At 48.7% G+C, this 27353-nt stretch overlaps 1 protein-coding gene across 1 annotated transcript in view; it reads right to left on the reverse strand.

Annotated features, from left to right (window-relative positions):
• LOC102072566 (uncharacterized) overlaps positions 1–27353 on the reverse strand; it is a 188983-nt gene that overhangs the window by 3716 nt on the left and 157914 nt on the right. Inside the window, exons 75-82 of the mRNA XM_074540384.1 lie at positions 24163–24225; positions 21717–21779; positions 20469–20585; positions 15505–15582; positions 13223–13276; positions 6358–6406; positions 5501–5539; positions 4886–5038 (exon numbers count right to left, since the gene is read on the reverse strand). Of these exons, the coding sequence (XP_074396485.1) occupies positions 4886–5038; positions 5501–5539; positions 6358–6406; positions 13223–13276; positions 15505–15582; positions 20469–20585; positions 21717–21779; positions 24163–24225 (616 nt within the window). The remainder of the gene's footprint in view (positions 1–4885; positions 5039–5500; positions 5540–6357; positions 6407–13222; positions 13277–15504; positions 15583–20468; positions 20586–21716; positions 21780–24162; positions 24226–27353) is intronic.

A 27353-nucleotide genomic window follows, 5' to 3' on the forward strand; every position in this document is an offset into this window, starting at 1 on the left:
TTCCCATGGGATGGATCCCCATGGGAAAACACCCCACAATTCCCATGGGATGGATCCCAGTGGGAAAACATCCCACAATTCCCATGGGATGGATCCCAGGTGGGAAAACATCCCACTATTCCCATAGATTGGATCCAAGTGGGAAAGCACCCCACAATTTCCATGGGATGGATTCTCTCTGGGAAACACCCCACAATTCCCAGGGGTTGGATTCCCATGGGTTGGATCAGGGCTTCATTCCTGCCCAATCCCACAATTCCCATGGGATGGATCCCCATGGGAAAACATCCCACAATTCCCACGGGTTGGATCCCAGTGTGAAAACATCCCACAATTCCCATGGGTTGGATTCTCTCTGGGAAAACACCCCACAATTCCCACGGGTTGGATCCAGGTGGGAAAACACCCCACAATTCCCATGGGTTGGATTCCCATGGGTTGGATCAGGGCTTCATTCCTGCCCAATCCCACAATTCCCGTGGGATGGATCCCAGTGGGAAAACACCCCACACCCACCCCTGGGCTGGATCCCAGAGTGGACAAAGGAGGGAATCCAGCAGTGGATTCCCAAAATGGAAGAATGGGGATATCCAGCACTGGATTCCCAGAGGGGACAAAGGGCACATCCAGCAGTGGATTCCCAGAGTGGAAAAATGGGAATATCCAGGAGTGGATTCCCAGAGGGGACAAAGGGCACATCCAGAAGTGGATTCCCAGTGTGGAAAAATGGGAATATCCAGGAGTGGATTCCGAGGGGGGACAAAGGAAGGAATTAGAGTGGATTCCCAGTGTGGGAAAATGGGAATATCCAGGAGTGGATTCCGAGGGGGGACAAAGGAAGGAATTAGAGTGGATTCCCAGTGTGGAAAAATGGGAATATCCAGGAGTGGATTCGCAGAGTGGGAAAATGGGAATATCCAGCAGTGGATTCCCAAAATGGAAAAATGGGAATATCCAGGAGTGGATTCGCAGAGTGGACAAAGGAGGGAATTAGAGTGGATTCGCAGAGGGGACAAAGGAGAGAATCCAGCAGTGTATTTCCAGAGTGGGAAAATGGGAATATCCAGGAGTGGATTCCGAGGGGGGACAAAGGAAGGAATTAGAGTGGATTCCCAAAATGGAAAAATGGGAATATCCAGGAGTGGATTCCGAGGGCGGACAAAGGAAGGAATTAGAGTGGATTCCCAGTGTGGAAAAATGGGAATATCCAGGAGTGGATTCCCAGAGGGGACAAAGGAGAGAATCAAGGAGTGTATTCCCAGAGTGGGAAAATGGGATTTTCCAGGAGTGGATTCCCAGAGTGGAAAAATGGGAATATCCAGGAGTGGATTCCCAGTGTGGGAAAATGGGAATATCCAGGAGTGGATTCCGAGGGGGGACAAAGGAAGGAATTCGAGTGGATTCCCAGTGTGGAAAAACGGGATTATCCAGGAGTGGATTCCCAGCGTGTGGGATGAGCTCCGTGTTGCTCCACCATCCATCCCTGCCAACCCCACCATGGAGGCCCCTGACCTTTCCCAAGGGATGGTTAAACCCTGGATTCTGGGCGGGATATTTTCCACAGGAATGTTTGCATCCAGGGAATTCCAGGAATGTTTTTCTGCACCCCCTCCAGTTCCTTCCCCACCAGCTCAGCACCCCTGGGGCAAACCCAGCAGCTTTGAGCCAAGCCCAAACTGAGTTTTAACCTCACACAACTCCTTCAGTGCCACATCCCTTGATCCCAAGGCCGAGCAGCCCTTCCCACCTGGGAAGTGACTTCCCAAAATGCCGCTTAATTCCCAGATTTTCACCTGCTAATTGGCTGTTGGCTTCTCCCTGAGAGGCTCCCCCCTCCCGGAGGGGGGGGGATAAAAACACCAAGGAAATCGCACGGAATGAGGGCGTGCAAACAAATTATCCCTCATTTAAATAAAGCTCCTCGGAGCCTTCCGTGGCTAACGAGTTCTCCCCATAAATGTCACGGAGCAATAAAACCCTTAATGGTGTTAAACAACTCCGCGGGAAAGGTTGGGCGCTCGTCAGAGAGGACGGCAGCGCTGGCGGTTGTTTGCTGGAGATTAAATGTCAGGCTGGAGCTGGGCAGGCTCGGAAAAGCCGGGAGCGATCGGAATCTGGCGGCAATAACGCTCCGGCCGCGCAATCCTGTTAACGTCTGGAGCCTCGCCACTTAGCTGAGGGATTTATGAGCCCTCCTGCCTCGGCCCCGGCCTGTAATGGGATTGTTGGCTGCTGCCGTGATTCAATAACTCCTGGAACGCCCCATCCATCTGATCCCGAGTGCAAATCGAGTTTGGATCCACATGGGAGGCTCTGACGTCCGGCACGGACGTCGGCGCAGTGGGGATGGCTGGGGTTTGGTTTGGTTTGGTTTGGTTCTAGGCTTGGCTGGATTTTTGGGATTTGTCCATCCCTTACATGGGGCCATCATCCATGGGTTTGACTTAAAACCCTTCCCAAAGCTCTTCCCAAAGCTCCCCATCCTGGGGAATCGTGGAATCGTAGAATATGAGCTTGGAATTGGATGATCCTTAAGGCCCCTTCCATCCCAAACCATTCCATGTCCCAGACTGGAAAGAGGCCTGTAAAAATCCTGGAATCCAAATCTCTGTTGCACCTCTTAGATAATTTTTAAGGCCTCTTCCATCCCAAACCATTCCACATCTCAGATTGGAAGGAATCAATAAAGACCATTGAATCCAAATCTCTGTTGGACTCCCTGGCCTGGAATTGGATGATTTTTAAGTCTATCCCAAACCATTCCTCATCTCAGATTGGAAGGGATCAATAAAGACCATTGAATCCAACTTTCTGTTGGAATCCCTGCCTTGGAATTGGATGACTTTTAAGGCCCATTCCATCCCAAACCATTCCATGTCCCAGACTGGAAAGAGGCCTATAAAAATCCTGGAATCCAAATCTCTGTTGCACCTCTTGGATAATTTTTAAGGCCTCTTTCATCCCAAACTGTTCCATGCCCTAAATTGGAAGGGTCTGTAAAAACCCTGGAACCCAAATCTCTGTTGGACTCCTTGGCCTGGAATTGGATTATTTTTATAGTTCCTTCCATCCCAAACCATTCCACATCTCAGATTGGAAGGGATCAATAAAGACCATTGAATCCAACTTTCTGTTGGAATCCCTGCCTTGGAATTGGATGATTTTTAAGGCCCATTCCATCCCAAACCATTCCATGTCCCAGACTGGAAAGAAGCCTGTAAAAATCCTGGAATCCAAATCTCTGTTGCACCTCTTGGATAATTTTTAAGGCCTCTTCCATCCCAAACCATTCCACATCCCAAACTGGAAGAGATCAATAAAGACCATAAGTCCAACTTTCTGCTGGACCCCTTGGCCTGGAATTGGATGATTTTTAAGTCTATCCCAAACAATTCCATGTCCCAAATTTGAAGGGGCTGTAAAAACCCTGGAATCCAAATCTCTGTTGGACTCCCTGGCTTGGAACTGGATGATTTTTAAGGCCTCTTCCATCCCAAACCATTCCAAGTCCCAAATTGGAAGAGATCAATAAAGACCATAAGTCCAACTTTCTGTTGGAATTCCTGGCCTGGAATTGGATGATTTTTAAGGCTATCCCAAACCATTCTGTGTCCCAAATTTGAAGGGGCTGTAAAAACCCTGGAATCCAAATCTCTGTTGGACTCCCTGCCTTGGAATTGGATAATTTTAAGGTTCCTTCCATCCCAAACCATTCCACATCCCAAACTGGAAGGCGTTGGAAGGATCATGGAGTCCAACTCCCTCTTAAACTGGAATTTGGAGCATTGAGACCTCCCCTAGAGGATATTTTTGGGGTGACCAAGAGGATTTAATGACAGTGCTTGATCAAGTTTAATCAAACCCCAAACTCTCAGGCTGGAAAAGCGTTCCACTGCTCCATCCCCCTAATTTGGAAGAAATTCCCCAAGAACTTCACAATTGCATCCCATAATAAACCCCCACACCCGTAAATTGCAGGGCAACACTGCAGCTGATTTTGGGGTGTCAGGGTGACAATTTTGGGGTGTCTTGCTCAGTTTTTAAAATTATTTTTAAATTTAAATGGGATTTTAAAATTTATTTTCAATTATTTCTCCAGCTGTGCCGTCCATTGTACCCAACCCTCCTCCTCTTCCTCCTGGTGACAAAATCTGAGCATCTTCATCTGCTGGATTACAAGAAATGATCCCAAACTTTTTAATCCTGTCCTGAAGTTTGGATTTTGGGCTCCAAGTAGGAGGAATCCTGCCACAAATCACCCCACAATCCCTCAGTTTCCCCCTGTCCCGTTTTCCCTCTGTCCCACCAGTCCAGATGGAATTCCAAGCCCCGGTGAGGAGATCAGGATGTCCATGGGTGGCTCTTGCCCTGCTCTGGAGCAGACCTGGCTTTCCCAGGGCCCTTCCCTCTTGGAAAACACCAACAGGAACAGCTCCAGTTGTTTTTCCATGAGGAAAACTCACGGAAAACATTTTTTTCCCATGTTTTTTTAAGCTGTGGTTTTATCTTTTATTACAATGTTCACAATGCCCTGGACAGGAACAGTCTGGGATGAGGGTTTGGTCTCAGAGATGCCATCCCTGCCTGGTTGGAAGTTTTACTGGAATTTGCCAAGGAAAAATGGGATGAAACCAGCCTGGAAATGGCTGCCTCCTCCCAGCTTTTGAAAAGGAATCCTTTGGAAAGTTGGGATCACCACTGATCCCGCGAATATTTAGGTTTTCCTCACTTCCAGGGACACGGGCATGTATCTTCTCCAAGAGTGTGGGAGCCCTCACTGGGAATCCCATCCCTGCCCAAATTCCAGGGAAGAGGATTTACCATGGAACGTTCCAGAGGATTCATTCCATGGCTGGAAAGATGGGAAGGAAGAAGCAGAACTCACCTGCCAAGAGAGGAGGTGGCTCCATGAAGGGCTTCACCATGGCCTTGCCGTGAGTTGTGCCAAGCTTTTCCTCCCAATTTCCATCGTTCCCAACGTATTCCCGAGGCTGGGAATACCCTTGGAGCCTCCTGTGGACTTCAGCCACCTCCAGCCCTGCGGATTGAGGGTCACTGAGGATGGGTCCAAAGCTTTGGGGTGGGCAGATCAGCTCTCCAGGCTCCATGGACCATTGGATTTGAGGGTTCCATGAGTCCTGGAGCACATCCCGGGGGATGGTTTGGGATGGTGGAGCAATCCCGGGATTTTGTGGGCAGGGATTGGGATTCCTGTGGGCTCAGCTTTAAAAGCTGGGAGTCAGGAAGGGATTTGAGCACGTCCTGGAGGAGAGGGTGAAAAGAGGAGACTTCCAGGATTCCCTCTGATCCCTCAGATTCCTCTCAGGAAGACCCATCCCCCTCCTCAAACCAGGATCCAAAAGCTGTTGCTGATCCAACATTTTCTGCACTGTATCCCAGAAAAAAAAAAAAAAAATTATTCCTAAAAACAACTTTTCACAGTTTTGGGCTGATTTGGGGCAAGGAGAAGATCCTTTCCTGCATGGATTCCCAGCCTTACCCTTTTCCATGGACATCCTTCCCAACTCACCTCCACAACCTGCAGACAGAAGAGACAGGGAAGAGTTTGCTGCTTTTTTTTCCCCCCAACATAAATAAAATTTTCCAAGGAAATAATTATTTTATTAATTATTTTTCATTCCTTTCCCCCTCTTTTCAAGGACCCAAATGCTTCCTAACAACTCCAGTGGTGGTGAACCTAAAAGTCTTTCCTATCCATAGGGAAAACCCTGGGAATGGGGCAGGAAGGTTCTGCTGGATCTCAGATAAATGGATTTCTTCAGGAAAGCAAGACCCCAAAAAGTTTCCATGTTGGGATTCTTGGATAAAACCATCCCCAAATTTGGCTGTTGTGGTTTTTTTTTTTTTGTTTTGAATGATTGTTTGTTTTTTTGTTTGTGGGGTTTTTGATTGTTTGGTTTTGGTGTGTTTCTGTTTGTTTTGGGGGTTTTGTTTTGGTTTTTGTTTTGTTTTTTTGGGTTTTTTTTGTGTTTTTTTCTTTTTTTTTGGTGATGATGGTGGCAGTTATTCCCTGTGGGAGCAGAGAACTCCGTGTGCCAAGGAATGCCACAAAAAACTGGGAATTAAAATATTCAGCGAGCTCCAAGTGACCCTTCCCAATCCACGAGGAAAGGAGGGAAGGATTTGCTGACAAAACCACATGGGAAGAGGGGGGGGAGGTTTGAAGGGATAAAAATGGAGAATTTCAGGAGGTCAGGAATCTGCAGAGCCTGGAATTCCAGACTCCTGGAGAGCGGCCCCAGCTCCACCTGCTGCTGACGGTGACATTTGGGTGCGTGCTGGCGCAGAAATGGCTCCAATTTAGCAGCTGGCAGGGTCAGCGCGGGGCCAACTCACCACAAATCCCTCGCATTTCGCTCCTCAGCACTTCCTTCACCTCTTCCTCCTGTGCCAGAGTGGGAAAAACGGAATTTAGGGATGAATTCCAGCCCTGGCACCATCTCCTTGCTTGTCCCACTGAGGTGGAACCACCTCGTTTGGGGTGCAATGAGATTGGAGATTTGGTGTCATGGTTCAAGATTTGCACCTCATTCCCTCTGGGAATTCCTGCTTTTCCTGCAGCCAGCTCCTCTGGCCACGAGGAATGGAATCCCAACCCAAGTCACCCCTCAAACCCGGGCTGCCTTTCCAAGGAGTGGATGATTTTTAAGGCCCCTTCCATCCCAAACCATTCCATGTCCCAAACTGGAAGGGATCAATCAAGACCATGGAGTCCAGCTCTCTGTCGGAATCCCTGCCTTGGAATTGGATGATTTTTAAGGCCTCTTCCATCCCAAACCATTCCATGTCCCAAACTAGAGGGATCTGTAAAAACCCTTGTCACCCATCACCCCATGTCACCCCTCAAACCCGGGCTGGCTTTCCAAGGAGTGTCCCCACCCTCCTGCCATTGTCCCACTGGTGTGGAGCCACCTCATTTGGGTGCAATGAGATTGGAGATTTGGTGTCATGGTTCAAGATTTGCACCTCATTTATTCCCTTTGGAAATTCCTGGTTTTCCTGCAGCTCCTCTGGCCATGAGGAATGGAATCCCAACCCAAGTCACCCCTCAAACCCAGGCTGGCTTTCCAAGGAGTGGATGATTTTTAAGGCCCCTTCCATCCCAAACCATTCCATGTCCCAAACTGGAAGGGTCTGTGAACACCCTTGTCACCCATCACCTCATGTCACCCCTCAAACCCGGGCTGAGTGTCCCCACCCTCCTGCCATTGTCCCACTGATGTGAAGCCACCTCGTTTGGGTGCAATGAGAGCAGAGATTTGGTGTCATGGGGAGCTCCACCCAAGGTTTGTGGCTCATTCCCTTTGGAAATTCCTGGTTTTCCTGCAGCTCCTTTGGCCATGAGGAATGGAATCCCAGCCCAAGTCACCCCTCAAACTTGGGCTGGCTTTCCAAGGAGTGTCCCCACCCTCCTGGCATTGTCCCACTGATGTGGAGCCACCTCGTTTGGGGTGCAATGAGATTGGAGATTTGGTGTCATGGTTCAAGATTTGCACCTCATTTATTCTGGAAATTCCTGGTTTTCCTGCAGCTCCTCTGGCCACGAGGAATGGAATCCCAACCCAAGTCACCCCTCAAACTTGGGCTGCCTTTCCAAGGAGTGGATGATTTTTAAGGCCCCTTCCATCCCAAACCATTCCATGTCCCAAACTGGAAGGGATCAATCAAGACCATGGAGTCCAGCTCTCTCTTGGAATCCCTGCCTTGGAATTGGATGATTTTTAAGGTCCCTTCCATCCCAAACCACTCCATGTCCCAAACTGGAAGGATCTGTTAACACCCTTGTCACCCATCACCCCATGTCACCCCTCAAACCTGGGCTGGCTTTCCAAGGAGTGTCCCCACCCTCCTGCCATTGTCCCACTGATGTGGAGCCACCTCATTGGGGTGCAATGAGATTGGAGATTTGGTGTCATGGTTCAAGATTTGCACCTCATTCCCTCTGGGAATTCCTGGTTTTCCTGCAGCCAGCTCCTTTGGCCACGAGGAATGGAATCCCAACCCAAGTCACCCCTCAAACTTGGGCTGGCTTTCCAAGGAGTGTCCCCACCCTCCTGCCATTGTCCCACTGATGTGGAGCCACCTCATTTGGGGTGCAATGAGAGCAGAGATTTGATGTCATGGGGAGCTCCACCCAAGGTTTGTGGCTCATTCCCTTTGGAAATTCCTGGTTTTCCTGCAGCCAGCTCCTCTGGCCATCAGGAATGGAATCCCAACCCATGTCACCCCTCAAACTTGGGCTGGCTTTCCAAGGAGTGGATGATTTTTAAGGCCCCTTCCATCCCAAACCATTCCATGTCCCAAACTGGAAGGGTCTGTAAACACCCTTGTCACCCATCACCCCATGTCACCCCTCAAACCTGAGCTGAGTGTCCCCACCCTCCTGGCATTGTCCCACTGATGTGGAGCCACCTTGTTTGGGGTGCAATGAAATTGGAGATTTGGTGTCATGGGGAGCTCTACCCAAGGTTTGTGGCTCATTCCCTTTGGAAATTCCTGGTTTTCCTGCAGCCAGCTCCTCTGGCCATGAGGAATGGAATCCCAACCCAAGTCCCACATCAAACCCGGGCTGGCTTTCCAAGGAGTGTCCCCACCCTCCTGCCATTGTCCCACTGATGTGGAGCCACCTCATTGGGGTGCAATGAAATTGGAGATTTGGTGTCATGGTTCAAGATTTGAACCTCATTCCCTCTGGGAATTCCTGGTTTTCCTGCAGCCAGCTCCTCTGGCCATGAGGAATGGAATCCCAGCCCAAGTCACCCCTCAAACCTGGGCTGGCTTTCCAAGGAGTGTCCCCACCCTCCTGGCATTGTCCCACTGAGGTGGAACCACCTCGTTTGGGTGCAATGAAATTGGAGATTTGGTGTCATGGGGAGCTCCACCCAAGGTTTGTGGCTCATTCCCTTTGGAAATTCCTGGTTTTCCTGCCGCTCCTTTGGTCATGAGGAATGGAATCCCAACCCAAGTCACCCCTCAAACCCAGGCTGGCTTTCCAAGGAGTGTCCCCACCCTCCTGCCATTGTCCCACTGAGGTGGAGCCACCTCGTTTGGGTGCAATGAGAGCAGAGATTTGGTGTCATGGTTCAAGATTTGCACCTCATTCCCCCTGGGAATTCCTGGTTTTCCTGCAGCTCCTTTGGCCATGAATGTGACTCAAGTCCCACCTCAAACCTGGGCTGGCTTTCCAAGGAGTGTCCCCACCCTCCTGCCATTGTCCCACTGATGTGGAGCCACCTCATTGGGGTGCAATGAGATTGGAGATTTGGTGTCATGGTTCAAGATTTGCACCTCATTCGCTCTGGAAATTCCTGGTTTTCCTGCAGCCAGCTCCTCTGGCCATGAGGAATGGAATCCCAACCCAAGTCACCCCTCAAACTTGGGCTGGCTTTCCAAGGAGTGGATGATTTTTAAGGCCCCTTCCATCCCAAACCATTCCATGTCCCAAATTGGAAGGGATCAATCAAGACCATTGAGTCCAGCTCTCTCTTGGAATCCCTGCCTTGGAATTGGATGATTTTTAAGGCCCCTTCCATCCCAAACCATTCCATGTCCCAAACTGGAAGGGTCTGTGAACACCCTTGTCACCCATCACCCCATGTCACCCCTCAAACCTGGGCTGAGTGTCCCCACCCTCCTGCCATTGTCCCACTGATGTGAAGCCACCCCGTTTGTGTGCAATGAGATTGGAGATTTGGTGTCATGGGGAGCTCCACCCAAGATTTGCACCTCATTCCCTTTGGAAATTCCTGGTTTTCCTGCAGCCAGCTCCTCTGGCCATGAGGAATGGAATCCCAACCCAAGTCACCCCTCAAACCTGAGCTGAGTGTCCCCACCCTCCTGCCATTGTCCCACTGATGTGGAGCCACCTCATTGGGGTGCAATGAGATTGGAGATTTGGTGTCATGGTTCAAGATTTGCACCTCATTCCCTCTGGGAATTCCTGGTTTTCCTGCAGCCAGCTCCTCTGGCCATGAGGAATGGAATCCCAACCCAAGTCACCCCTCAAACTTGGGCTGGCTTTCCAAGGAGTGGATGATTTTTAAGGTCCCTTCCATCCCAAACCATTCCATGTCCCAAACTGGAAGGGACCAATCAAGACCATCGAGTCCAGCTCTCTGTCGGAATCCCTGCCTTGGAATTGGATGATTTTTAAGGCCCCTTCCATCCCAAACCATTCCATGTCCCAAACTACAAGGATCTGTAAAAACCCTTGTCACCCATCACCCCATGTCACCCCTCAAACCTGGGCTGAGTGTCCCCACCCTCCTGCCATTGTCCCACTGATGTGGAGCCACCTCATTGGGGTGCAATGAGATCGGAGATTTGGTGTCATGGGGAGCTCCACCCAAGGTTTGTGGCTCATTCCCTTTGGAAATTCCTGGTTTTCCTGCAGCCAGCTCCTCTGGCCATCAGGAATGGAATCCCAGCCCAAGTCACCCCTCAAACCTGGGCTGGCTTTCCAAGGAGTGGATGATTTTTAAGGCCCCTTCCATCCCAAACCATTCCATGTCCCAAACTGGAAGGGTCTGTGAACATCCTTGTCACCCATCACCCCATGTCACCCCTCAAACCCGGGCTGGCTTTCCAAGGAGTGTCCCCACCCTCCTGACAGTGTGCCACTGAGGTGGAGCCACCTCATTGGGGTGCAATGAAATTGGAGATTTGGTGTCATGGGGAACTCCATCCAAGGTTTGTGGCTCATTCCCTTTGGAAATTCCTGGTTTTCCTGCAGCCAGCTCCTCTGGCCATGAGGAATGGAATCCCAGCCCAAGTCACCCCTCAAACCTGGGCTGGCTTTCCAAGGAGTGTCCCCACCCTCCTGCCATTGTCCCACTGATGTGGAGCCACCTCATTTGGGGTGCGATGAGATTGGAGATTTGGTGTCATGGTTCAAGATTTGCACCTCATTTATTCTGGAAATTCCTGGTTTTCCTGCAGCCAGCTCCTCTGGCCATCAGGAATGGAATCCCAACCCAAGTCACCCTTCAAACTGGGGCTGGCTTTCCAAGGAGTGTCCCCACCCTCCTGGCATTGTCCCACTGATGTGGAGCCACCTCATTTGGGTGCAATGAGATTGGAGATTTGGTGTCATGGTTCAAGATTTGCACATCATTCCCTCTGGAAATTCCTGGTTTTCCTGCAGCCAGCTCCTCTGGCCATGAGGAATGGAATCCCAACCCAAGTCACCCCTCAAACTTGGGCTGCCTTTCCAAGGAGTGGATGATTTTTAAGGTCCCTTCCATCCCAAACCATTCCATGTCCCAAACTGGAAGGGATCCATCAAGACCATTGAGTCCAGCTCTCTGTCGGAATCCCTGCCTTGGAATTGGATGATTTTTAAGGTCCCTTCCATCCCAAACCATTCCATGTCCCAAACTGGAAGGGTCTGTAAACACCCTTGTCACCCATCACCCCATGTCACCCCTCAAACCTGAGCTGAGTGTCCCCACCCTCCTGGCATTGTCCCACTGATGTGAAGCCACCCCATTTGTGTGCAATGAGAGCAGAGATTTGGTGTCATGGGGAGCTCCACCCAAGGTTTGTGGCTCATTCCCTTTGGAAATTCCTGGTTTTCCTGAAGCCAGCTCCTCTGGCCATGAGGAATGGAATCCCAACCCAAGTCACCCCTCAAACCCGGGCTGGCTTTCCAAGGAGTGTCCCCACCCTCCTGCCATTGTCCCACTGGTGTGGAGCCACCTCGTTTGGGTGCAATGAGAGCAGAGATTTGGTGTCATGGTTCAAGATTTGCACCTCATTCCCTCTGGAAATTCCTGCTTTTCCTGCAGCTCCTTTGGCCATGATTGTGACTCAAGTCCCACATCAAACCCGGGCTGGCTTTCCAAGGAGTGTCCCCACCCTCCTGCCATTGTCCCACTGATGTGGAGCCACCTCGTTTGGGGTGCGATGAGAGCAGAGATTTGGTGTCATGGTTCAAGATTTGCACCTCATTCTCTCTGGGAATTCCTGGTTTTCCTGCAGCCAGCTCCTCTGGCCATGAGGAATGGAATCCCAACCCAAGTCACCCCTCAAACTTGGGCTGGCTTTCCAAGGAGTGGATGATTTTTAAGGCCTCTTCCATCCCAAACCATTCCATGTCCCAAACTGGAAGGGATCCATCAAGACCATGGAGTCCAGCTCTCTGTCGGAATCCCTGCCTTGGAATTGGATGATTTTTAAGGCCTCTTCCATCCCAAACCATTCCATGTCCCAAACTGGAAGGGTCTGTAAAAACCCTTGTCACCCATCACCCCATGTCACCCCTCAAACCTGGGCTGAGTGTCCCCACCCTCCTGGCCTTGTCCCCAAAGCCACAATCTCCCAAACAAACTCCCCTGAGCTCTGGGAAGCCATGGAGCCACCTGCACCCAAATTATCCTCCAGGATTGCCCCTTGGGAATGTGGAACCACATTGGATCATTTGGAGCTGCACCTCCTCCTGCTTTCTCTGCCCCTTTCCCAGCCAACAGCATTCCCCATGGAATGAGACCTCCAAACTCGTGGATTTGGAGCCCATCCTTCATCCCTGGGACAGCCAATGGACACTGATCCCATTGGGAATCTTCCCTGTGGGATGGTCGATGTCCTGCTGGGGTCATCAGCTCTTATCCTTCTTGGGATTCCAAATTTTGGGGCATTTTTCAATGTAGGGAGCTGGAATTTTCAGCAGGCCAAATTTAGGGGATCCTTTCCCTGCTAAAATTAATCCTGTTTGGAAAATTAACCCACACCCTGTGAAAAATGGAAATATTGTCGCGTGTCGGTCAAGTGGCACAAAATCCGGGATGAAGGGATGTGGAGGGAGCTGCCACAGGAATTTTGTCCTGATCCATGTGGCTCAAGCCCTCCTTCTTCCTCAGGATTTGGAAGCCCAGGGCAGCAGCTTTTCCCTAAAATGGGGAACAATTCCCTCTCCTGCTTTTCCTTTGGCTTGGGTCAGCCCTGGAGCACCGATCCTGTGGGACAATCAGGAGCTGGGAATCATGGCAAAGATGGGAGAGGGAAAATCTGCTTTAGGCTTGGCTTTGTAGAGTCCAGCTCTGCCCTCCCAGGGTAACACCCACAGCCTCATTTCCCAGATATTCCCAGAGCAAATCCATTTCTCAGCATTTCCCTCCTCCCCTCGGCCTCTTAGGGCTGTTTGGCCAATTTTCTCCTTTTTTCCCCCCAAAAATGGGAAACGATCTTGGGAAAAATCACTCACGGAAAGACCCGGCTCTCCCTTGGCTCCTTTCTGCCCGGCAGGACCAATTTCCCCCTGTTAAAAACACTTGGATCATTATCACATCACTGGAGATTGGTGTGAAATGCTCTGGGGATAAATGCTCCTCAGGGATGACAGCTCCAAAGGGAGATGGGTAAAAAGCCTAAAAATTTGTAGGTGTTTTCCTATAAATTTCAGGGATATCTGCTCAGTGGGGTGACAGGCACAGCCTCATCCATGTGTCCATCGGATCATCCCAGATTTTTTGGGAGCTCTGTTCCATCACAACAATATTCATTAAAAACGGGAGCTGAGAGCCATCAGCTGTTTCCCAAGCCTCGGCATGCTGATCCTGGGATAATTAACAACTTGATGTCCTGATCACTTGCAATTATCTCTCCATGGAGAGGTCAAAACTTCCCCTGAAGAGATGAGAAAGGAGGGCAGGAAAGGGGATGGAAAATCTCCAGAGGGAAATGAGCTGGGAGATGAAATCCATGGATCAAGTCAGGTTTGTTTTCCGTCTGGAAGAAGTGGATACATGGAGGGGGTCTGGCCTGCCCAGAATCTTTGGGAATCAGCTCAAAGCAGAAGATTTGAAAGTGGAGCTGCAATTCCAGCACTGGAAAGAGATGGAAAAACCAGGAGATGTTGAGCTTTGTCAACAAGGGATAAAAACACCCTGACAAATTTTCCACTCAGAACTGCTGGAAACTGGATTTGTGGATTAAGGGTGCTTCAAAATATTAAAGGACAAGGAGCACAAGAAGGATGATCCCAATTAAAGCCGGCAGGATCATTTTTCTCAATCCATGCTCTCTTCCAGTGCCAGGAAAAATCACATTATCCACCAGCAGCACACGGAGTTACAGCAGTGCCACTGCTGACCCTAAAATCCCTTGGGACATTGGGATTTGCAGGGTGTGGGGACAGACCCCAAACAGGTTGGGATCCAAAGCTCTTGTTGGAATTCTCTGCTGAGCGTTAATTATTCATTAATTACCCTGCACTGATTATTGGTTCATTCCTGCCCTGCCTTTGCTGATCCAAAGTTGGATGTTTTCCCAAAGTTGGATGCCAGCAAAAATCACATTATCCACCAGCAGCACACGGAGTTACAGCAGTGCCACTGCTGACCCTAAAATCCCTTGGGACATTGGGGTTTGTAGGGTGTGGGGACAGACCCCAAACAGGTTGGGATCCAAAGCTCTTGTTGGAATTCTCTGCTGAGGATTAATTATTCATTAATTACCCTGCACTGATTATTGGTTCATTCCTGCCCTGCCTTTGCTGATCCAAAGTTGGATGTTTTCCCAAAGTTGGATGCCAGCAAAAATCACATTATCCACCAGCAGCACACGGAGTTACAGCAGTGCCACTGCTGACCCTAAAATCCCTTGGGACATTGGGGTTTGCAGGGTGTGGGGACAGACCCCAAACTGGTTGGGATCCAAAGTTCTTGTTGGAATTATCTGCTGAGGATTAATTATTCATTAATTACCCTGCACTGATTATTGGTTCATTCCTGCCCTGCCTTTGCTGATCCAAAGTTGGATGTTTTCCCAAAGTTGGATGCCAGCAAAAATCACATTATCCACCAGCAGCACACGGAGTTACAGCAGTGCCACTGCTGACCCTAAAATCCCTTGGGACATTGGGGTTTGCAGGGTGTGGGGACAGACCCCAAACAGGTTGGGATCCAAAGCTCTTGTTGGAATTCTCTGCTGGGCGTTAATTATTCATTAATTACCCTGCGCTGATTATTGGTTCATTCCTGGCCTGCCTTTGCTGATCCAAAGTTGGATGTTTTCCCAAAGTTGGATGCCAGCAAAAATCACATTATCCACCAGCAGCACACGGAGTTACAGCAGTGCCACTGCTGACCCTAAAATCCCTTGGGACATTGGGATTTGCAGGGTGTGGGGACAGACCCCAAACAGGTTGGGATCCAAAGCTCTTGTTGGAATTATCTGCTGAGGATTAATTATGCATTAATTACCCTGCACTGATTATTGGTTCATTCCTGGCCTGCCTTTGCTGATCCAAAGTTTGGATGTTTTCCCAAAGGAAAATCCCTGAATCTTCCCCACAGCTGGAGGAGACACCTCCAGGCAGGAATTTGGGCAGCACTGCCCGTGCCCAACACCTGGAATTTGGGATTCCAACACCCCTGCTCTTGTTGGAAAATCTGGAGAGCTCAGAAATGAAACCTGGAAGCTCCAAGGTTCATCCAAGCCCAGTTTGGAATTTTGGGAACCCCATTGGATCGTTCCCATACTGACCACTTCTCCTTTTGGCCCGTCCATGCCCGGGGGTCCCTGGAGGCAGAGCTGGGATCTCCCTCTTTTCCCTGGTGGACCCTGGGGAGGAAAAGCAGAGTTCTGTCAGCATTTCCAGAAATATCCCACTTTTTTTTTTTTTTTTTTTTTTTTTTTTTTTTTTTTTTTTTTTTTTTCCCAGGATTTTCCCCCAAAAACCCAACCTGAGATGGGAATCTGCTCTGGAATTTTTCCCCCTCTCTCCCAACCCCACAAGCCATTCCTGGAGCTTCTCCTTTAATTCCAGGAGAAGCCGAGGAGCGGTGTGGGTGGAAAGAGTGGCACCTCACAGCCTCTCTTTAATCAGTGTCCAAAAAAAAAAAAAAAAGCCATTTATTATCCCAGACAGGCTTTTCTGGGCTCGCTAATAACATCAAAAATTCCAGCCTTTTTAAATATCCATGAGGGAATCTTGTACTTTCGGCTCCCTCCTCCCTCCTGTCATTCCTTTGATTTATTTTTCATGGCAAGGCACAGCCTGGGGAGCAAGAGGAGGAAGAATAATTTCGTTTCCATGGGCTGGAGTGGGATTTAATCCATATTTTATTGTTCTGGAAGGACCTTTTTCCACCTTCTTCCTGTAACCACCCTTCAAAATTCCTTTTAAAGATCCCTGTCACACTTCCAGCATCTTTATTCAGTGACTTCAAGCTCTTATTTTTAAGGAAGGTGCTGATTTCCAGACGTATTTTCCAGGTAAAATTCAGCTTCCGTAAGGCAAATTAGCAGGGAGAAAATCCAAGTGTCTTTGGGGGAATAAAAATATGAAATATTTAGGAGTTGTTTTAAAGTTGATTTTGTGATAAAGGAATTGATTAAGGAGACCTTGTGCCACAAAAAAAAAAAAAAAAAAAATTGAGAATTTCTGGATGTGGGTTGAGTTCCTTGTTCATCCTTTCTGCCCTGCATCCTTCTTGCCTTAAATCCCTTTTTTTTTGGGAATTCTATGGGATTACACATTTTTTGTCTTTCTGAAGAGCAGCCTCGTGTTCTGATCAACATCTCCCCTTCCAGATATCAACATTGTAGTTTTTAATTACATAATTAATTAAAAATTTGTTTTTCATGTGGAATTTGCCAAAATCCCGCCAATACTTGATCCTGCTGGAGCTGATGAGGTGTAAAAGTCGTCAGTGGATATCAGCTTGGGAAAAAATTAGGAAAACTCTGCTGGAATGAGGTAGAATTGAGATTTTTTAGTGACCAATCCATGTCAGAATTCCTGCAAAGATTTCTAGGACAGGGAAATCCAGGAGAGTGGATCTGGTGAGATCCAGACTTAGATTTTCCCAGAAAATTGGGAATTGTCCCAACTTCCATCCACCAAAATCCAAATTATTGCCAGGAATCAAGCAGGGTTTACAGATAAAATTTAGTTTTCCAGGTTATTTTATTCCAATTTTTCTTGGATTCTTGGATCATCCAGGTAATTTCCATGTTCTTTAATCCAAGCCTGAAACTCTCCCAGCAAAACCACAGAGAGAATTTTCATTTCCAGCCTTTTTTTTTTTTCACTTTGGAAAGTTATTTATTTCTCAGAGCTATCTCAAGAAAACTTCCAGGGCAGGGTGATCCTGCTCATTGATGGAATTAACATCTCATTTCCCAGGATTTTTTTTTTTCCCCTTGCATTTCTAAAGGTGCCCAGCGTGGCTGGAATGCAAAAATATTCATTAAAAACGGGAGCTGAGAGGCAGCAGCTCCTTGCCAAGGCCTGGCACCCTGATCCTGGGATAATGAACCACTTGGTGTCCTGATCACTTGGAATTATCTCTCCATGGAGAGAGGGAAAGGAGGGGAGAGAGGGGAGGGAAAATGTCCGGAGGGAAAGGAACTGGGAGAGGGAATCTGTGGATTGAGATCCTGTGGGAAGAGGGAATGTGGGAGAGACTGGGAGAGTTGGGATATGGGGACACTTGAGGGGTGTTTGGGCACACGAGGGTGTCCAGGAGTGAATCTCTGTGGGATTTGGGATCTGTGGGACTCAGGGCCTGCTGGGATTCCTGTGGGATTCGGGGCCTGCTGGGATTTGGGATTTTTGGGATTCAGGATCTGTGGGATTCAAGACGTGATGGGATTCCTGTGGGATTTGGGATCTGTGGGTTTCCGTGGGATTCAGCATCTGTGGGGTTTGGAACCTGTGGGATTCAGGGCCTGATGGGATTTGGGATTTTTGGGATTCAGGATCTGTGGGATTCAAGACGTGATGGGATTCCTGTGGGATTTGGGATCTGTGGGTTTCCGTGGGATTCAGGATCTGTGGGGTTTGGAACCTGTGGGATTCAGGGCCTGCTGGGATTTGGGATTTTTGGGATTCAGGATCTGTGGGATTCAAGACGTGATGGGATTCCTGTGAAATTTGGGATCTGTGGGTTTCTGTGGGATTCAGGATCTGTGGGGTTTGGAACCTGTGGGATTCAGGGCCTGCTGGGATTTGGGATTTTTGGGATTCAGGATCTGTGGGATTCAAGACGTGATGGGATTCCTGTGGGATTTGGGATCTGTGGGTTTCCGTGGGATTCAGGATCTGTGGGGTTTGGAACCTGTGGGATTCAGGGCCTGCTGGGATTTGGGATTTTGGGGATTCAGGATCTGTGGGATTCAAGACGTGATGGGATTCCTGTGGGATTTGGGATCTGTGGGTTTCTGTGGGATTCAGGATCTGTGGGATTCAAGACGTGATGGGATTCCTGTGGGATTTGGGATCTGTGGGTTTCCATGGGATTCAGGATCTGTGGGGTTTGGAACCTGTGGGATTCAGGGCCTGCTGGGATTTGGGATTTTTGGGATTCAGGATCTGTGGGATTCAAGACGTGATGGGATTCCTGTGGGATTTGGGATCTGTGGGTTTCCGTGGGATTCAGGATCTGTGGGGTTTGGAACCTGTGGGATTCGGGGCCTGCTGGGATTTGGGATTTTTGGGATTCAGGATCTGTGGGATTCAGGGCCTGATGGGATTCCTGTGGGATTTGGGATCTGTGGGTTTCCGTGGGATTCAGGATCTGTGGGGTTTGGAACCTGTGGGATTCAGGGCCTGATGGGATTCCTGTGGGATCCAGGATCTGTGGGATTCCCATGGGATTCAGAACCTGTGGGATTTGGGGCCTGCTGGGATTTCTGTGGGATTCAGGACTCACTGGGATTCCTGTGTGATTCAGAACCTGTGGGGTTCAGGACCTGTGGGGTTCAGGATCTGTGGGATTGAGGACCTGTGGGGTTCAGGTTCTGTGAATCCTGTGAGATTCAGGGCCTGCTGGGTTTCCTGTTGGATTCAGAATCTGTGAGATTCCTGTGGGATTCAGGATTTGTGGGACTCAGGATCTGTGGGATTCCTGTGGAATTCAGGATGTGCTGGGATTGAGGACCTGTGGGATTCAGGACCTGTGGGATTTGGGATTTTTGGGATTCAGGAGCTGCTGGGATTCAGGATTGCTGGGATTTGGGACCTGATGGGATTCCTGTGGGATGCAGAATCTGTGGGATTCCTGTGGGACTCAGGGCCTGCTGGGATTCCTGTGGGATTCGGGGCCTGCTGGGATTTGGGATTTTTGGGATTCAGGGCCTGTGGGATTCCTGTGGGATTCCGGATCTGTGGGATTCAGGGCCTGTGGGATTCCTGTGGGATTCAGGATCTGTGGAATTCTGGGCCTGTGGAATTCACGATCTGTGGGATTCCTGTGGGATTCAGGACCCACTGGGATTCATGTGGGATTCAGGACCTGTGGGGTTCAGGACCTGTGGGATTCAGGATCTGTGAATCCTGTGGGATTCAGGACCTGCTGGGATTCAGGATCTGTGGAATTCAGGATCTGTGAATTCTGTGGGATCCAGGACTTGCTGGGATTCCTGTGGGATTCAGGGCCTGCTGGGATTCCTGTGGGATTCAGAATCACTGGGATTTGGGGCCTGCTGGGATTCCTGTGGGATTTGGGGCCTGTGGAATTCAGGATCTGTGGGATTGAGGACCTGTGGGATTGAGGACCTGTGAATCCTGTAGGATTCAGGGCCTGCTGGGATTCCTGTTGGATTCAGGACTTTTGGAATTCAGGGCCCACTGGGATTCCTGTGGGATTTGGGATCTGCGGGATTCCTGTGGGATTCAGGACTCGTGGGGTTCAGGACGTGTGGGATTCCTGTGGGATTCAGAACCTGTGGGATTTGGGACCTGTGGAATTCAGGATCTGTGAAGACCTGTGGAATTCCTGTGGGATTCAGGACCTGTGGGATTCAGGATCTGCTGGGATTCCTGTGGGATCCAGGATCTGTGAGATTTCTGTGGGATTCAGGACCTGCTGGGATTCAGGACCTTTGGGATTCAGGATCTGCTGGGATTCCTGTGGGATCCAGGATCTGTGAGATTCCTGTGGGATTCAGGACCTGTGGGGTTTGGGATCAGTGGGATTCGAGACCAGTGGGATTCCTGTGGGATTCAGGACCTGCTGGGATTCAGAACCTGCTGGGATTCCTGTGGGATTTGGGGCCTGTGGAATTCAGGATCTGTGGGATTGAGGACCTGTGAATCCTGTAGGATTCAGGGCCTGCTGGGATTCCTGTGGGATTCAGGACCTGCTGGGATTCAGGACCTTTGGGATTCAGGATCTGCTGGGATTCCTGTGGGATCCAGGATCTGTGAGATTTCTGTGGGATTCAGGACCTGCTGGGATTCCTGTGGGATTCAGGACCTGTGGGGTTTGGGATCAGTGGGATTTGGGACCAGTGGGATTCCTGTGGGATTCAGGACCTGTGGGGTTTGGGATCAGTGGGATTTGGGACCAGTGGGATTCCTGTGGGATTCAGGACCTGTGGGGTTTGGGATCAGTGGGATTCGGGACCAGTGGGATTCCTGTGGGATTCAGGACCTGTGGGATTTGGGATCAGTGGGATTCAGGACCAGTGGGATTCCTGTGGGATTCAGGACCCGTGCTCACCTGTGGGCCTGGCTCTCCCTGTGGCCCTCGAGGTCCCGCTGCTCCGGCCCCTCCAGGCTTCCCAGGCCATCCCGTTTGTCCCTTGAATCCTCCCAATCCTGGAACTCCCTTGGCTCCCTGGGAATCACAGGGGTTTCAGGGATGGGGCAGCCAAACCTCATCCAAACACTTTCATGGCACTGGGAATATGGGAACACCTCCCACCATTCCTTTGCTCTCCACCTTTCCTTGGTGACTTGGACTTTCCATCCAACTATTCCCTGGAATCCCTAAATTCCCAGCTCACCTAAGCAGAACCCTTTCATTTGTAACCCTGGGAAAAACGAGGAAAAAGGAAGATCCCAAACCTAAAAATTTCATTTTCACCACTGAGCTTTCTCCTGGAGCTGCTGGAACAGAAAATATTCCCATGAAACCCAGCAGAAGGAAAAATCCAACACCCAGCAGTGGTGGAAAACAATTCCGTGGGAGAGGAGAGGGCCAGGAGAGGAAGGGAATGAGAATTCCCTGGGAATGATCTCCAAGCCACCAACCAGAGACTTCAGGAGGTGCTCGACCATCAGGGAATGGGGAACGGATTTGTTATCAATAAAATCCTTTAAGATCCCAAATCTACTGGAGACTGGAATGTGGGAAGGACCTGAGGGGCTGGAAAATGCCAAGAGATTTGATGGAGGCTGCTGAGATTTTGTTTGTTTTTTTGTCCTTAAAAATTAACTGTTTTAACAGAAATCCCATTTTTTTCCCCTATGGAAAAATACAAATTTAGGTGGTTTTTTTTTTTTAAGAATAAAGCAGGAAATTAAGGAATGCTGAGAAGGGGGGTTGGTGGGGAGTGATCCAGGTGGGAATTCCTCAGGGAGATGGGAACAGAACTCGGGATCAGCTTGGAGACCTTTCCCATTTCTCATGCCAAGGTGGCCACAGCCTGATCCACTTTTATTCCAAGGATTTACCCTGGGAATGGTGGTGGAATAACTCTGCCAAGTGAATCCCAGCCCCTCTGGATGGCTTCTCCTCACACCCAACTGGCTCCTCCTGGGATTTTATCCATGCACAGAAGGGAATTTAGGGAGAACTCTCTCTCTTGCCCTTTTCCAACTGCATTCCCAACCCTAACATTCCAGCCAGTTGACATTTCCCCTCTGGAAAGGGCAACCAGCGATGTGGAAAATGTTAAATTTTGTTAACTGCACCTGATGGATGTGGGATTTATTCCTTGGAAATGGCAGCGTGCTCAGCACCAACCTTTTCTCCTTTCTCCCCAGGAATTCCCGAGGCGCCGTCGCTCCCTGAGGCTCCTGGCTCGCCCTGGAAGGAGCCAAGGTAAAATCATGGGTTTGGAAAAGCTGGGATTTTGGGAATTAACTGGTTTTTTCTTGGATTAGAGTTATTTACTGAGTGTCACCTCAGTCTGGGCACTGGTGGTATTCCAGGAGAGGGAAAATTCCCATAAAAATGGAAAACAGCCTGTAGAACATCGGGATTGGGATGGATGAACTCAGCTGAGGAGGTGAGTAAAGATCCCAATCCCAATATCCAAGAATCCTCACCCAATCCGTGCTGATTTATGGGAACAGATCCAGGAAAACCAAATTGATGCCCTTTGGAAGAAAAGGGCATTTTCCACAGGTGGATGGAGCCAAGGTAAAATCATGGGCTTGGAAAAGCTGGGATTTTGGGAATTAACTGGTTTTTCCTTGGATTAGAACTATTTACTGAGTGTCACCTCAGTCTGGGCACTGGTGGTATTCCAGGAGAGGGAAAATTCCCATAAAAATGGAAAACAGCCTGTGGAATATTAGGATTAGGATGGATGAGCTCAGCTGAGGAGGTGAGTAAAGATCCCAATCCCAATATCCAAGAATCCTCACCCAATCCGTGCTGATTTATGGGAACAGATCCAGGAAAACCCAATTGATGCCCTTTGGAAGAAATGGGCATTTTCCACAGGTGGATGGAGCCAAGGTAAAATCATGGCTAACGTGGGCTTGGAAAAGCTGGGATTTTGGGAATTAACTGGTTTTTCCTTGGATTAGAACTATTTACTGAGGGTCACCTCAGTCTGGGCACTGGTGGTATTCCAGGAGAGGGAAAATTCCCATAAAAATGGAAAACAGCCTGTGGAGCATTAGGATTGGGATGGATGAACTCAGCTGAGGAGGTGAGTAAAGATCCCAATCCCAATATCCAAGAATCCTCACTCAATCCAGGCTGATTTATGGGAACAGATCCAGGAAAACCCAATTGATGCCCTTTGGAAGAAAAGGGCATTTTCCACAGGTGGAGGGAGCCAAGGTAAAATCATGGGCTTGGAAAAGCTGGGATTTTGGGAATTAAGTGGTTTTTCCTTGGATTAGAGATATTTACTGAGTGTCACCTCAGTCTGGGCACTGGTGGTATTCCAGGAGAGGGAAAATTCCCATAAAAATGGAAAACAGCCTGTGGAGCATCGGGATTGGGATGGATGAACTCAGCTGAGGAGGTGAGTAAAGATCCCAATCCCAATATCCAAGAATCCTCACTCAATCCAGGCTGATTTATGGGAACAGATCCAGGAAAACCCAATTGATGCCCTTTGGAAGAAAAGGGCATTTTCCACAGGTGGAGGGAGCCAAGGTAAAATCATGGGCTTGGAAAAGCTGGGATTTTGGGAATTAACTGGTTTTTCCTTGGATTAGAGTTATTTACTGAGTGTCACCTCAGTCTGGGCACTGGTGGTATTCCAGGAGAGGGAAAATTCCCATTAAAATGGAAAACAGCCTGTGGAGCATTAGGATTAGGATGGATGAGCTCAGTTGAGGAGGTGAGTAAAGATCCCAATCCCAATATCCAAGAATCCTCACCCAATCCGTGCTGATTTATGGGAACAGATCCAGGAAAACCCAATTGATGCCCTTTGGAAGAAAAGGGCATTTTCCACAGGTGGAGGGAGCCAAGGTAAAATCATGGCTAACATGGGCTTGGAAAAGCTGGGATTTTGGGAATTAACTGGTTTTTCCTTGGATTAGAGCTATTTACTGAGTGTCACCTCAGTCTGGGCACTGGTGGTATTCCAGGAGAGGGAAAATTCCCATTAAAATGGAAAAGAGCCTGTGAAGCATTCCATTAAAATGGAAAAGATCCTGGGATTGGGATGGACAAACTCAGCTGAGGAGGTGAGTAAAGATCCCAAACCCAAGATCCAAGAATCCTCACCCAATCCGTGCTGATTTATGGGAACAGATCCAGGAAAATCCAATTTATGCCCTTAGGAAGAAAAGGGCATTTTCCAAAGGTGGAGGGAGCCAAGGTAAAATCATGGCTAACGTGAGCTTGGAAAAGCTGGGATTTTGGGAATTAACTGGTTTTTTCTTGGATTAGAACTATTTACTGAGTGTCACCTCAGTCTGGGCACTGGTGGTATTCCAGGAGAGGGAAAATTCCCATAAAAATGGAAAAGATCCTGGGATTGGGATGGACAAACTCAGCTGAGGATGTGAGTAAAGATCCCAATCCCAAGATCCAAGAATCTTCACCCAATCCGTGCTGATTTATGGGAACAGATCCAGGAAAATCCAATTGATGCCCTTAGGAAGAAATGGGCATTTTCTAGAGGTGGATTTGGGAAAACTTCTGGGAAAACTCTTGTGGGATGACCTTTAATGTCCCTTCCCAAAGCATTCCATGATTCTGGGATGGTTCAGATCCTCACCTTTGGTCCACGCTGTCCATTAAATCCTGGAATTCCTGGTTTTCCAGCACTGCCAACTTCTCCCTGTGGATGGAAAAGCAGTGGAGGGGCTGTGAGGACAAAGAATCCCCCAAAAAACGGGAAAACTCTGGAAAAGCGAGGAAAGGGATAACCCAGGGGTGATACTCTGAGATGAAGTCTCACCTCAGCCCAGAAATTTCAGATCACTAAAATTTAACTAATACCGAATGAGACAAATTAACAAACTAACACTAATTTAACTCATAACCAAGATAATTGGGAATCCTTAAAACTGGAGATTATCCCAACTCCAAACTCTCCTGGAGGGAAGTAGGTGGGGAATTCCCCAGATAAAAATTCAGTTACCAAATGGAGCGGGGCTGATGAATCCGAATGTTCATACCAACAATAATAAAAATAATATTAATTTAAAAATTATTACAACCACAATATTAACCACAACACTGCCTCTGTCACCAACAGCTCCCATTTCTCTTATCAAGCTTCCCAATCCCTCCATAAAAAGCCCATTAAGGCTCATTAGATGTTGTTTACTGATAAGGAGCTAATGGTGATGATAAGAGCCGGGCACCAATTTAGACCTGAGCCCAGGCCGTTGCTAAGCCACGGATCAGGAGGGATTTGGGCTGGGTTTAGTTTCGTTTTTAACCCTAGATTATCCCAAAGTTCCCTGCAAGCCTAAAACCCTCCCGATCTGTGATTCCCCGCTCTTCACAGGCCTTCCAGGAGGGATTTTCCCTCAGAAATGGGGTGAATTCCTCAAGATTCCTGGATCAGGAGGGATTTGGGTTTGGTTTAGTTTAGTTTTTAACCCTGGATTATCCCAAAATTCCCTGCAAGGCTTAAAACCTCCCGATCAGTGATTCCCTGCTTTTCACAGGCCTTCCAAGAGGGATTTTCCCTCAGAAATGGGGTGATTTCCTCAGGATTCTGTGCCACAGATCAGGAGGGATTTGGGCTGGATTTCAGATCACAGGCCTTCCAGGAGGGATTTTCCCTCAGAAATGGGGTGAATTCCTCAAGATTCCTGGATCAGGAGGGATTTGGGTTTGGTTTAGTTTATTTTTTAACCCTGGATTATCCCAAAATTCCCTGCAAGGCTTAAAACCTCCCGATCTGTGATTCCTCGCTCTTCACAGGCCTTCCAGGAGGGATTTTCCCTCAGAAATGGGGTGAATTCCTCAAGATTCCTGGATCAGGAGGGATTTGGGTTTGGTTTGGTTTAGTTTATTTTTTAACCCTGGATTATCCCAAAATTCCCTGCAAGCCTAAAAACCTCCCGATCTGTGATTCCCTGCTCTTCACAGGCCTTCCAGGAGGGATTTTCCCTCAGAAATGGGGTGGATTCCTCAAGATTCTAGGATCAGGAAGGATTTGGGTTTGGTTTAGTTTATTTTTTAACCCTGGATTATCCCAAAATTCCCTGCAAGGCTTAAAACCTCCCGATCAGTGATTCCTCGCTCTTCACAGGCTTTCCAAGAGGGATTTTTCCTCAGAAATTATGTGGATTCCTCAGGATTCCTGGATCAGGAAGGATTTGGGCTGGGTTTAGTTTCGTTTTTAACCCTGGATTATCCCAAAATTCCCTGCAAGGCTTAAAACCTCCCGATCTGTGATTCCCTGCTTTTCACAGGCATTCCAGGAGGGATTTTCCCTCAGAAATGGGGTGGTTTCCTCAGGATTCTGTGCCACAGATCAGGAGGGATTTGGGCTGGATTTCAGATCACAGGCCTTCCAGGAGGATTTTCCCCCAGAAATTATGTGGATTCCTCAGGATTCCTGGATCAGGAGGGATTTGGGTTTGGTTTAGTTTATTTTTTAACCCTGGATTATCCCAAAATTCCCTGCAAGCCTAAAAGCCTCCCGATCTGTGATTCCCTGCTCTTCACAGGCCTTCCAGGAGGGATTTTCCCTCAGAAATTGAGTGGTTTCCTCAGGATTCTGTGCCACAGATCAGGAGGGATTTGGGCTGGATTTTAGATCACAGGCCTTCCAGGAGGGATTTTCCCTCAGGAATGGGGTGGATTCCTCAAGATTCTAGGATCAGGAAGGATTTGGGTTTGGTTTAGTTTATTTTTTAACCCTGGATTATCCCAAAATTCCCTGCAAGCCTTAAAACCTCCCGATCTGTGATTCCCTGCTCTTCACAGGCCTTCCAAGAGGGATTTTTCCCTCAGAAATGGGGTGGTTTCCTCAGGATTCTGTGCCACAGATCAGGAGGGATTTGGGCTGTTTTTCAGATCTCAGGCCTTCCAGGAGGGATTTCCCCCAGAAATTGTGTGGATTCCTCAGGATTCCTGGATCAGGAAGGATTTGGGCTGGGTTTAGTTTAGTTTTTAACTCTAAATTATCCCAAAGTTCTCTGCAAGCTTAAAACCTCCTGATCCGTGATTCCCTGGTCTTCACAGGCCTTCCAGGAGGGATTTTTCCCTCAGAAATGGGGTGGTTTCCTCAGGATTCTGTGCCACAGATCAGGAGGGATTTGGGCTGGATTGATCACAGGCCTTCCAGGAGGGATTTTCCCTCAGAAATGGGGTGAATTCCTCACGATTCCTGGATCAGGAGGGATTTGGGTTTGGTTTAGTTTATTTTTTAACCCTGGATTATCCCAAAATTCCCTGCAAGGCTTAAAATCTCCCGATCAGTGATTCCCTGCTCTTCTCAGGCCTTCCAGGACGGATTTTCCCTCAGAAATGGGGTGGATTCCTCAAGATTCCTGGATCAGGAGGGATTTGGGCTGGGTTTAGTTAAGTTTTTAACCCTAGATTATCGCAGCATTCCCTGCAAACCTTAAAACCTCCCGATCTGTGATTCCCTACTCTTCATAGCCTTCCAGGAGGGATTTTCCCACAGAAATGAGGTGGATTCCTCAGGATTCTGTGCCACAGATCAGGAGGGATTTGGGCTGGATTTCAGATCACAGGCCTTCCAGGAGGGATTTTCCCTCAGAAATGGGGTGGATTCCTCAAGATTCTAGGATCAGGAAGGATTTGGGTTTGGTTTAGTTTATTTTTTAACCCTGGATTATCCCAAAGTCCCCTGCAAGCCTAAAAACCTCCCGATCTGTGATTCCCTGCTTTTCACAGGCCTTCCAAGAGGGATTTTCCCTCAGAAATGGGGTGGTTTCCTCAGGATTCTGTGCCACAGATCAGGAGGGATTTGGGCTGGAT

Source organism: Zonotrichia albicollis, chromosome 4 (genome assembly GCF_047830755.1).
Source record: "Zonotrichia albicollis isolate bZonAlb1 chromosome 4, bZonAlb1.hap1, whole genome shotgun sequence".
Lineage (NCBI taxonomy): Eukaryota > Metazoa > Chordata > Aves > Passeriformes > Passerellidae > Zonotrichia > Zonotrichia albicollis.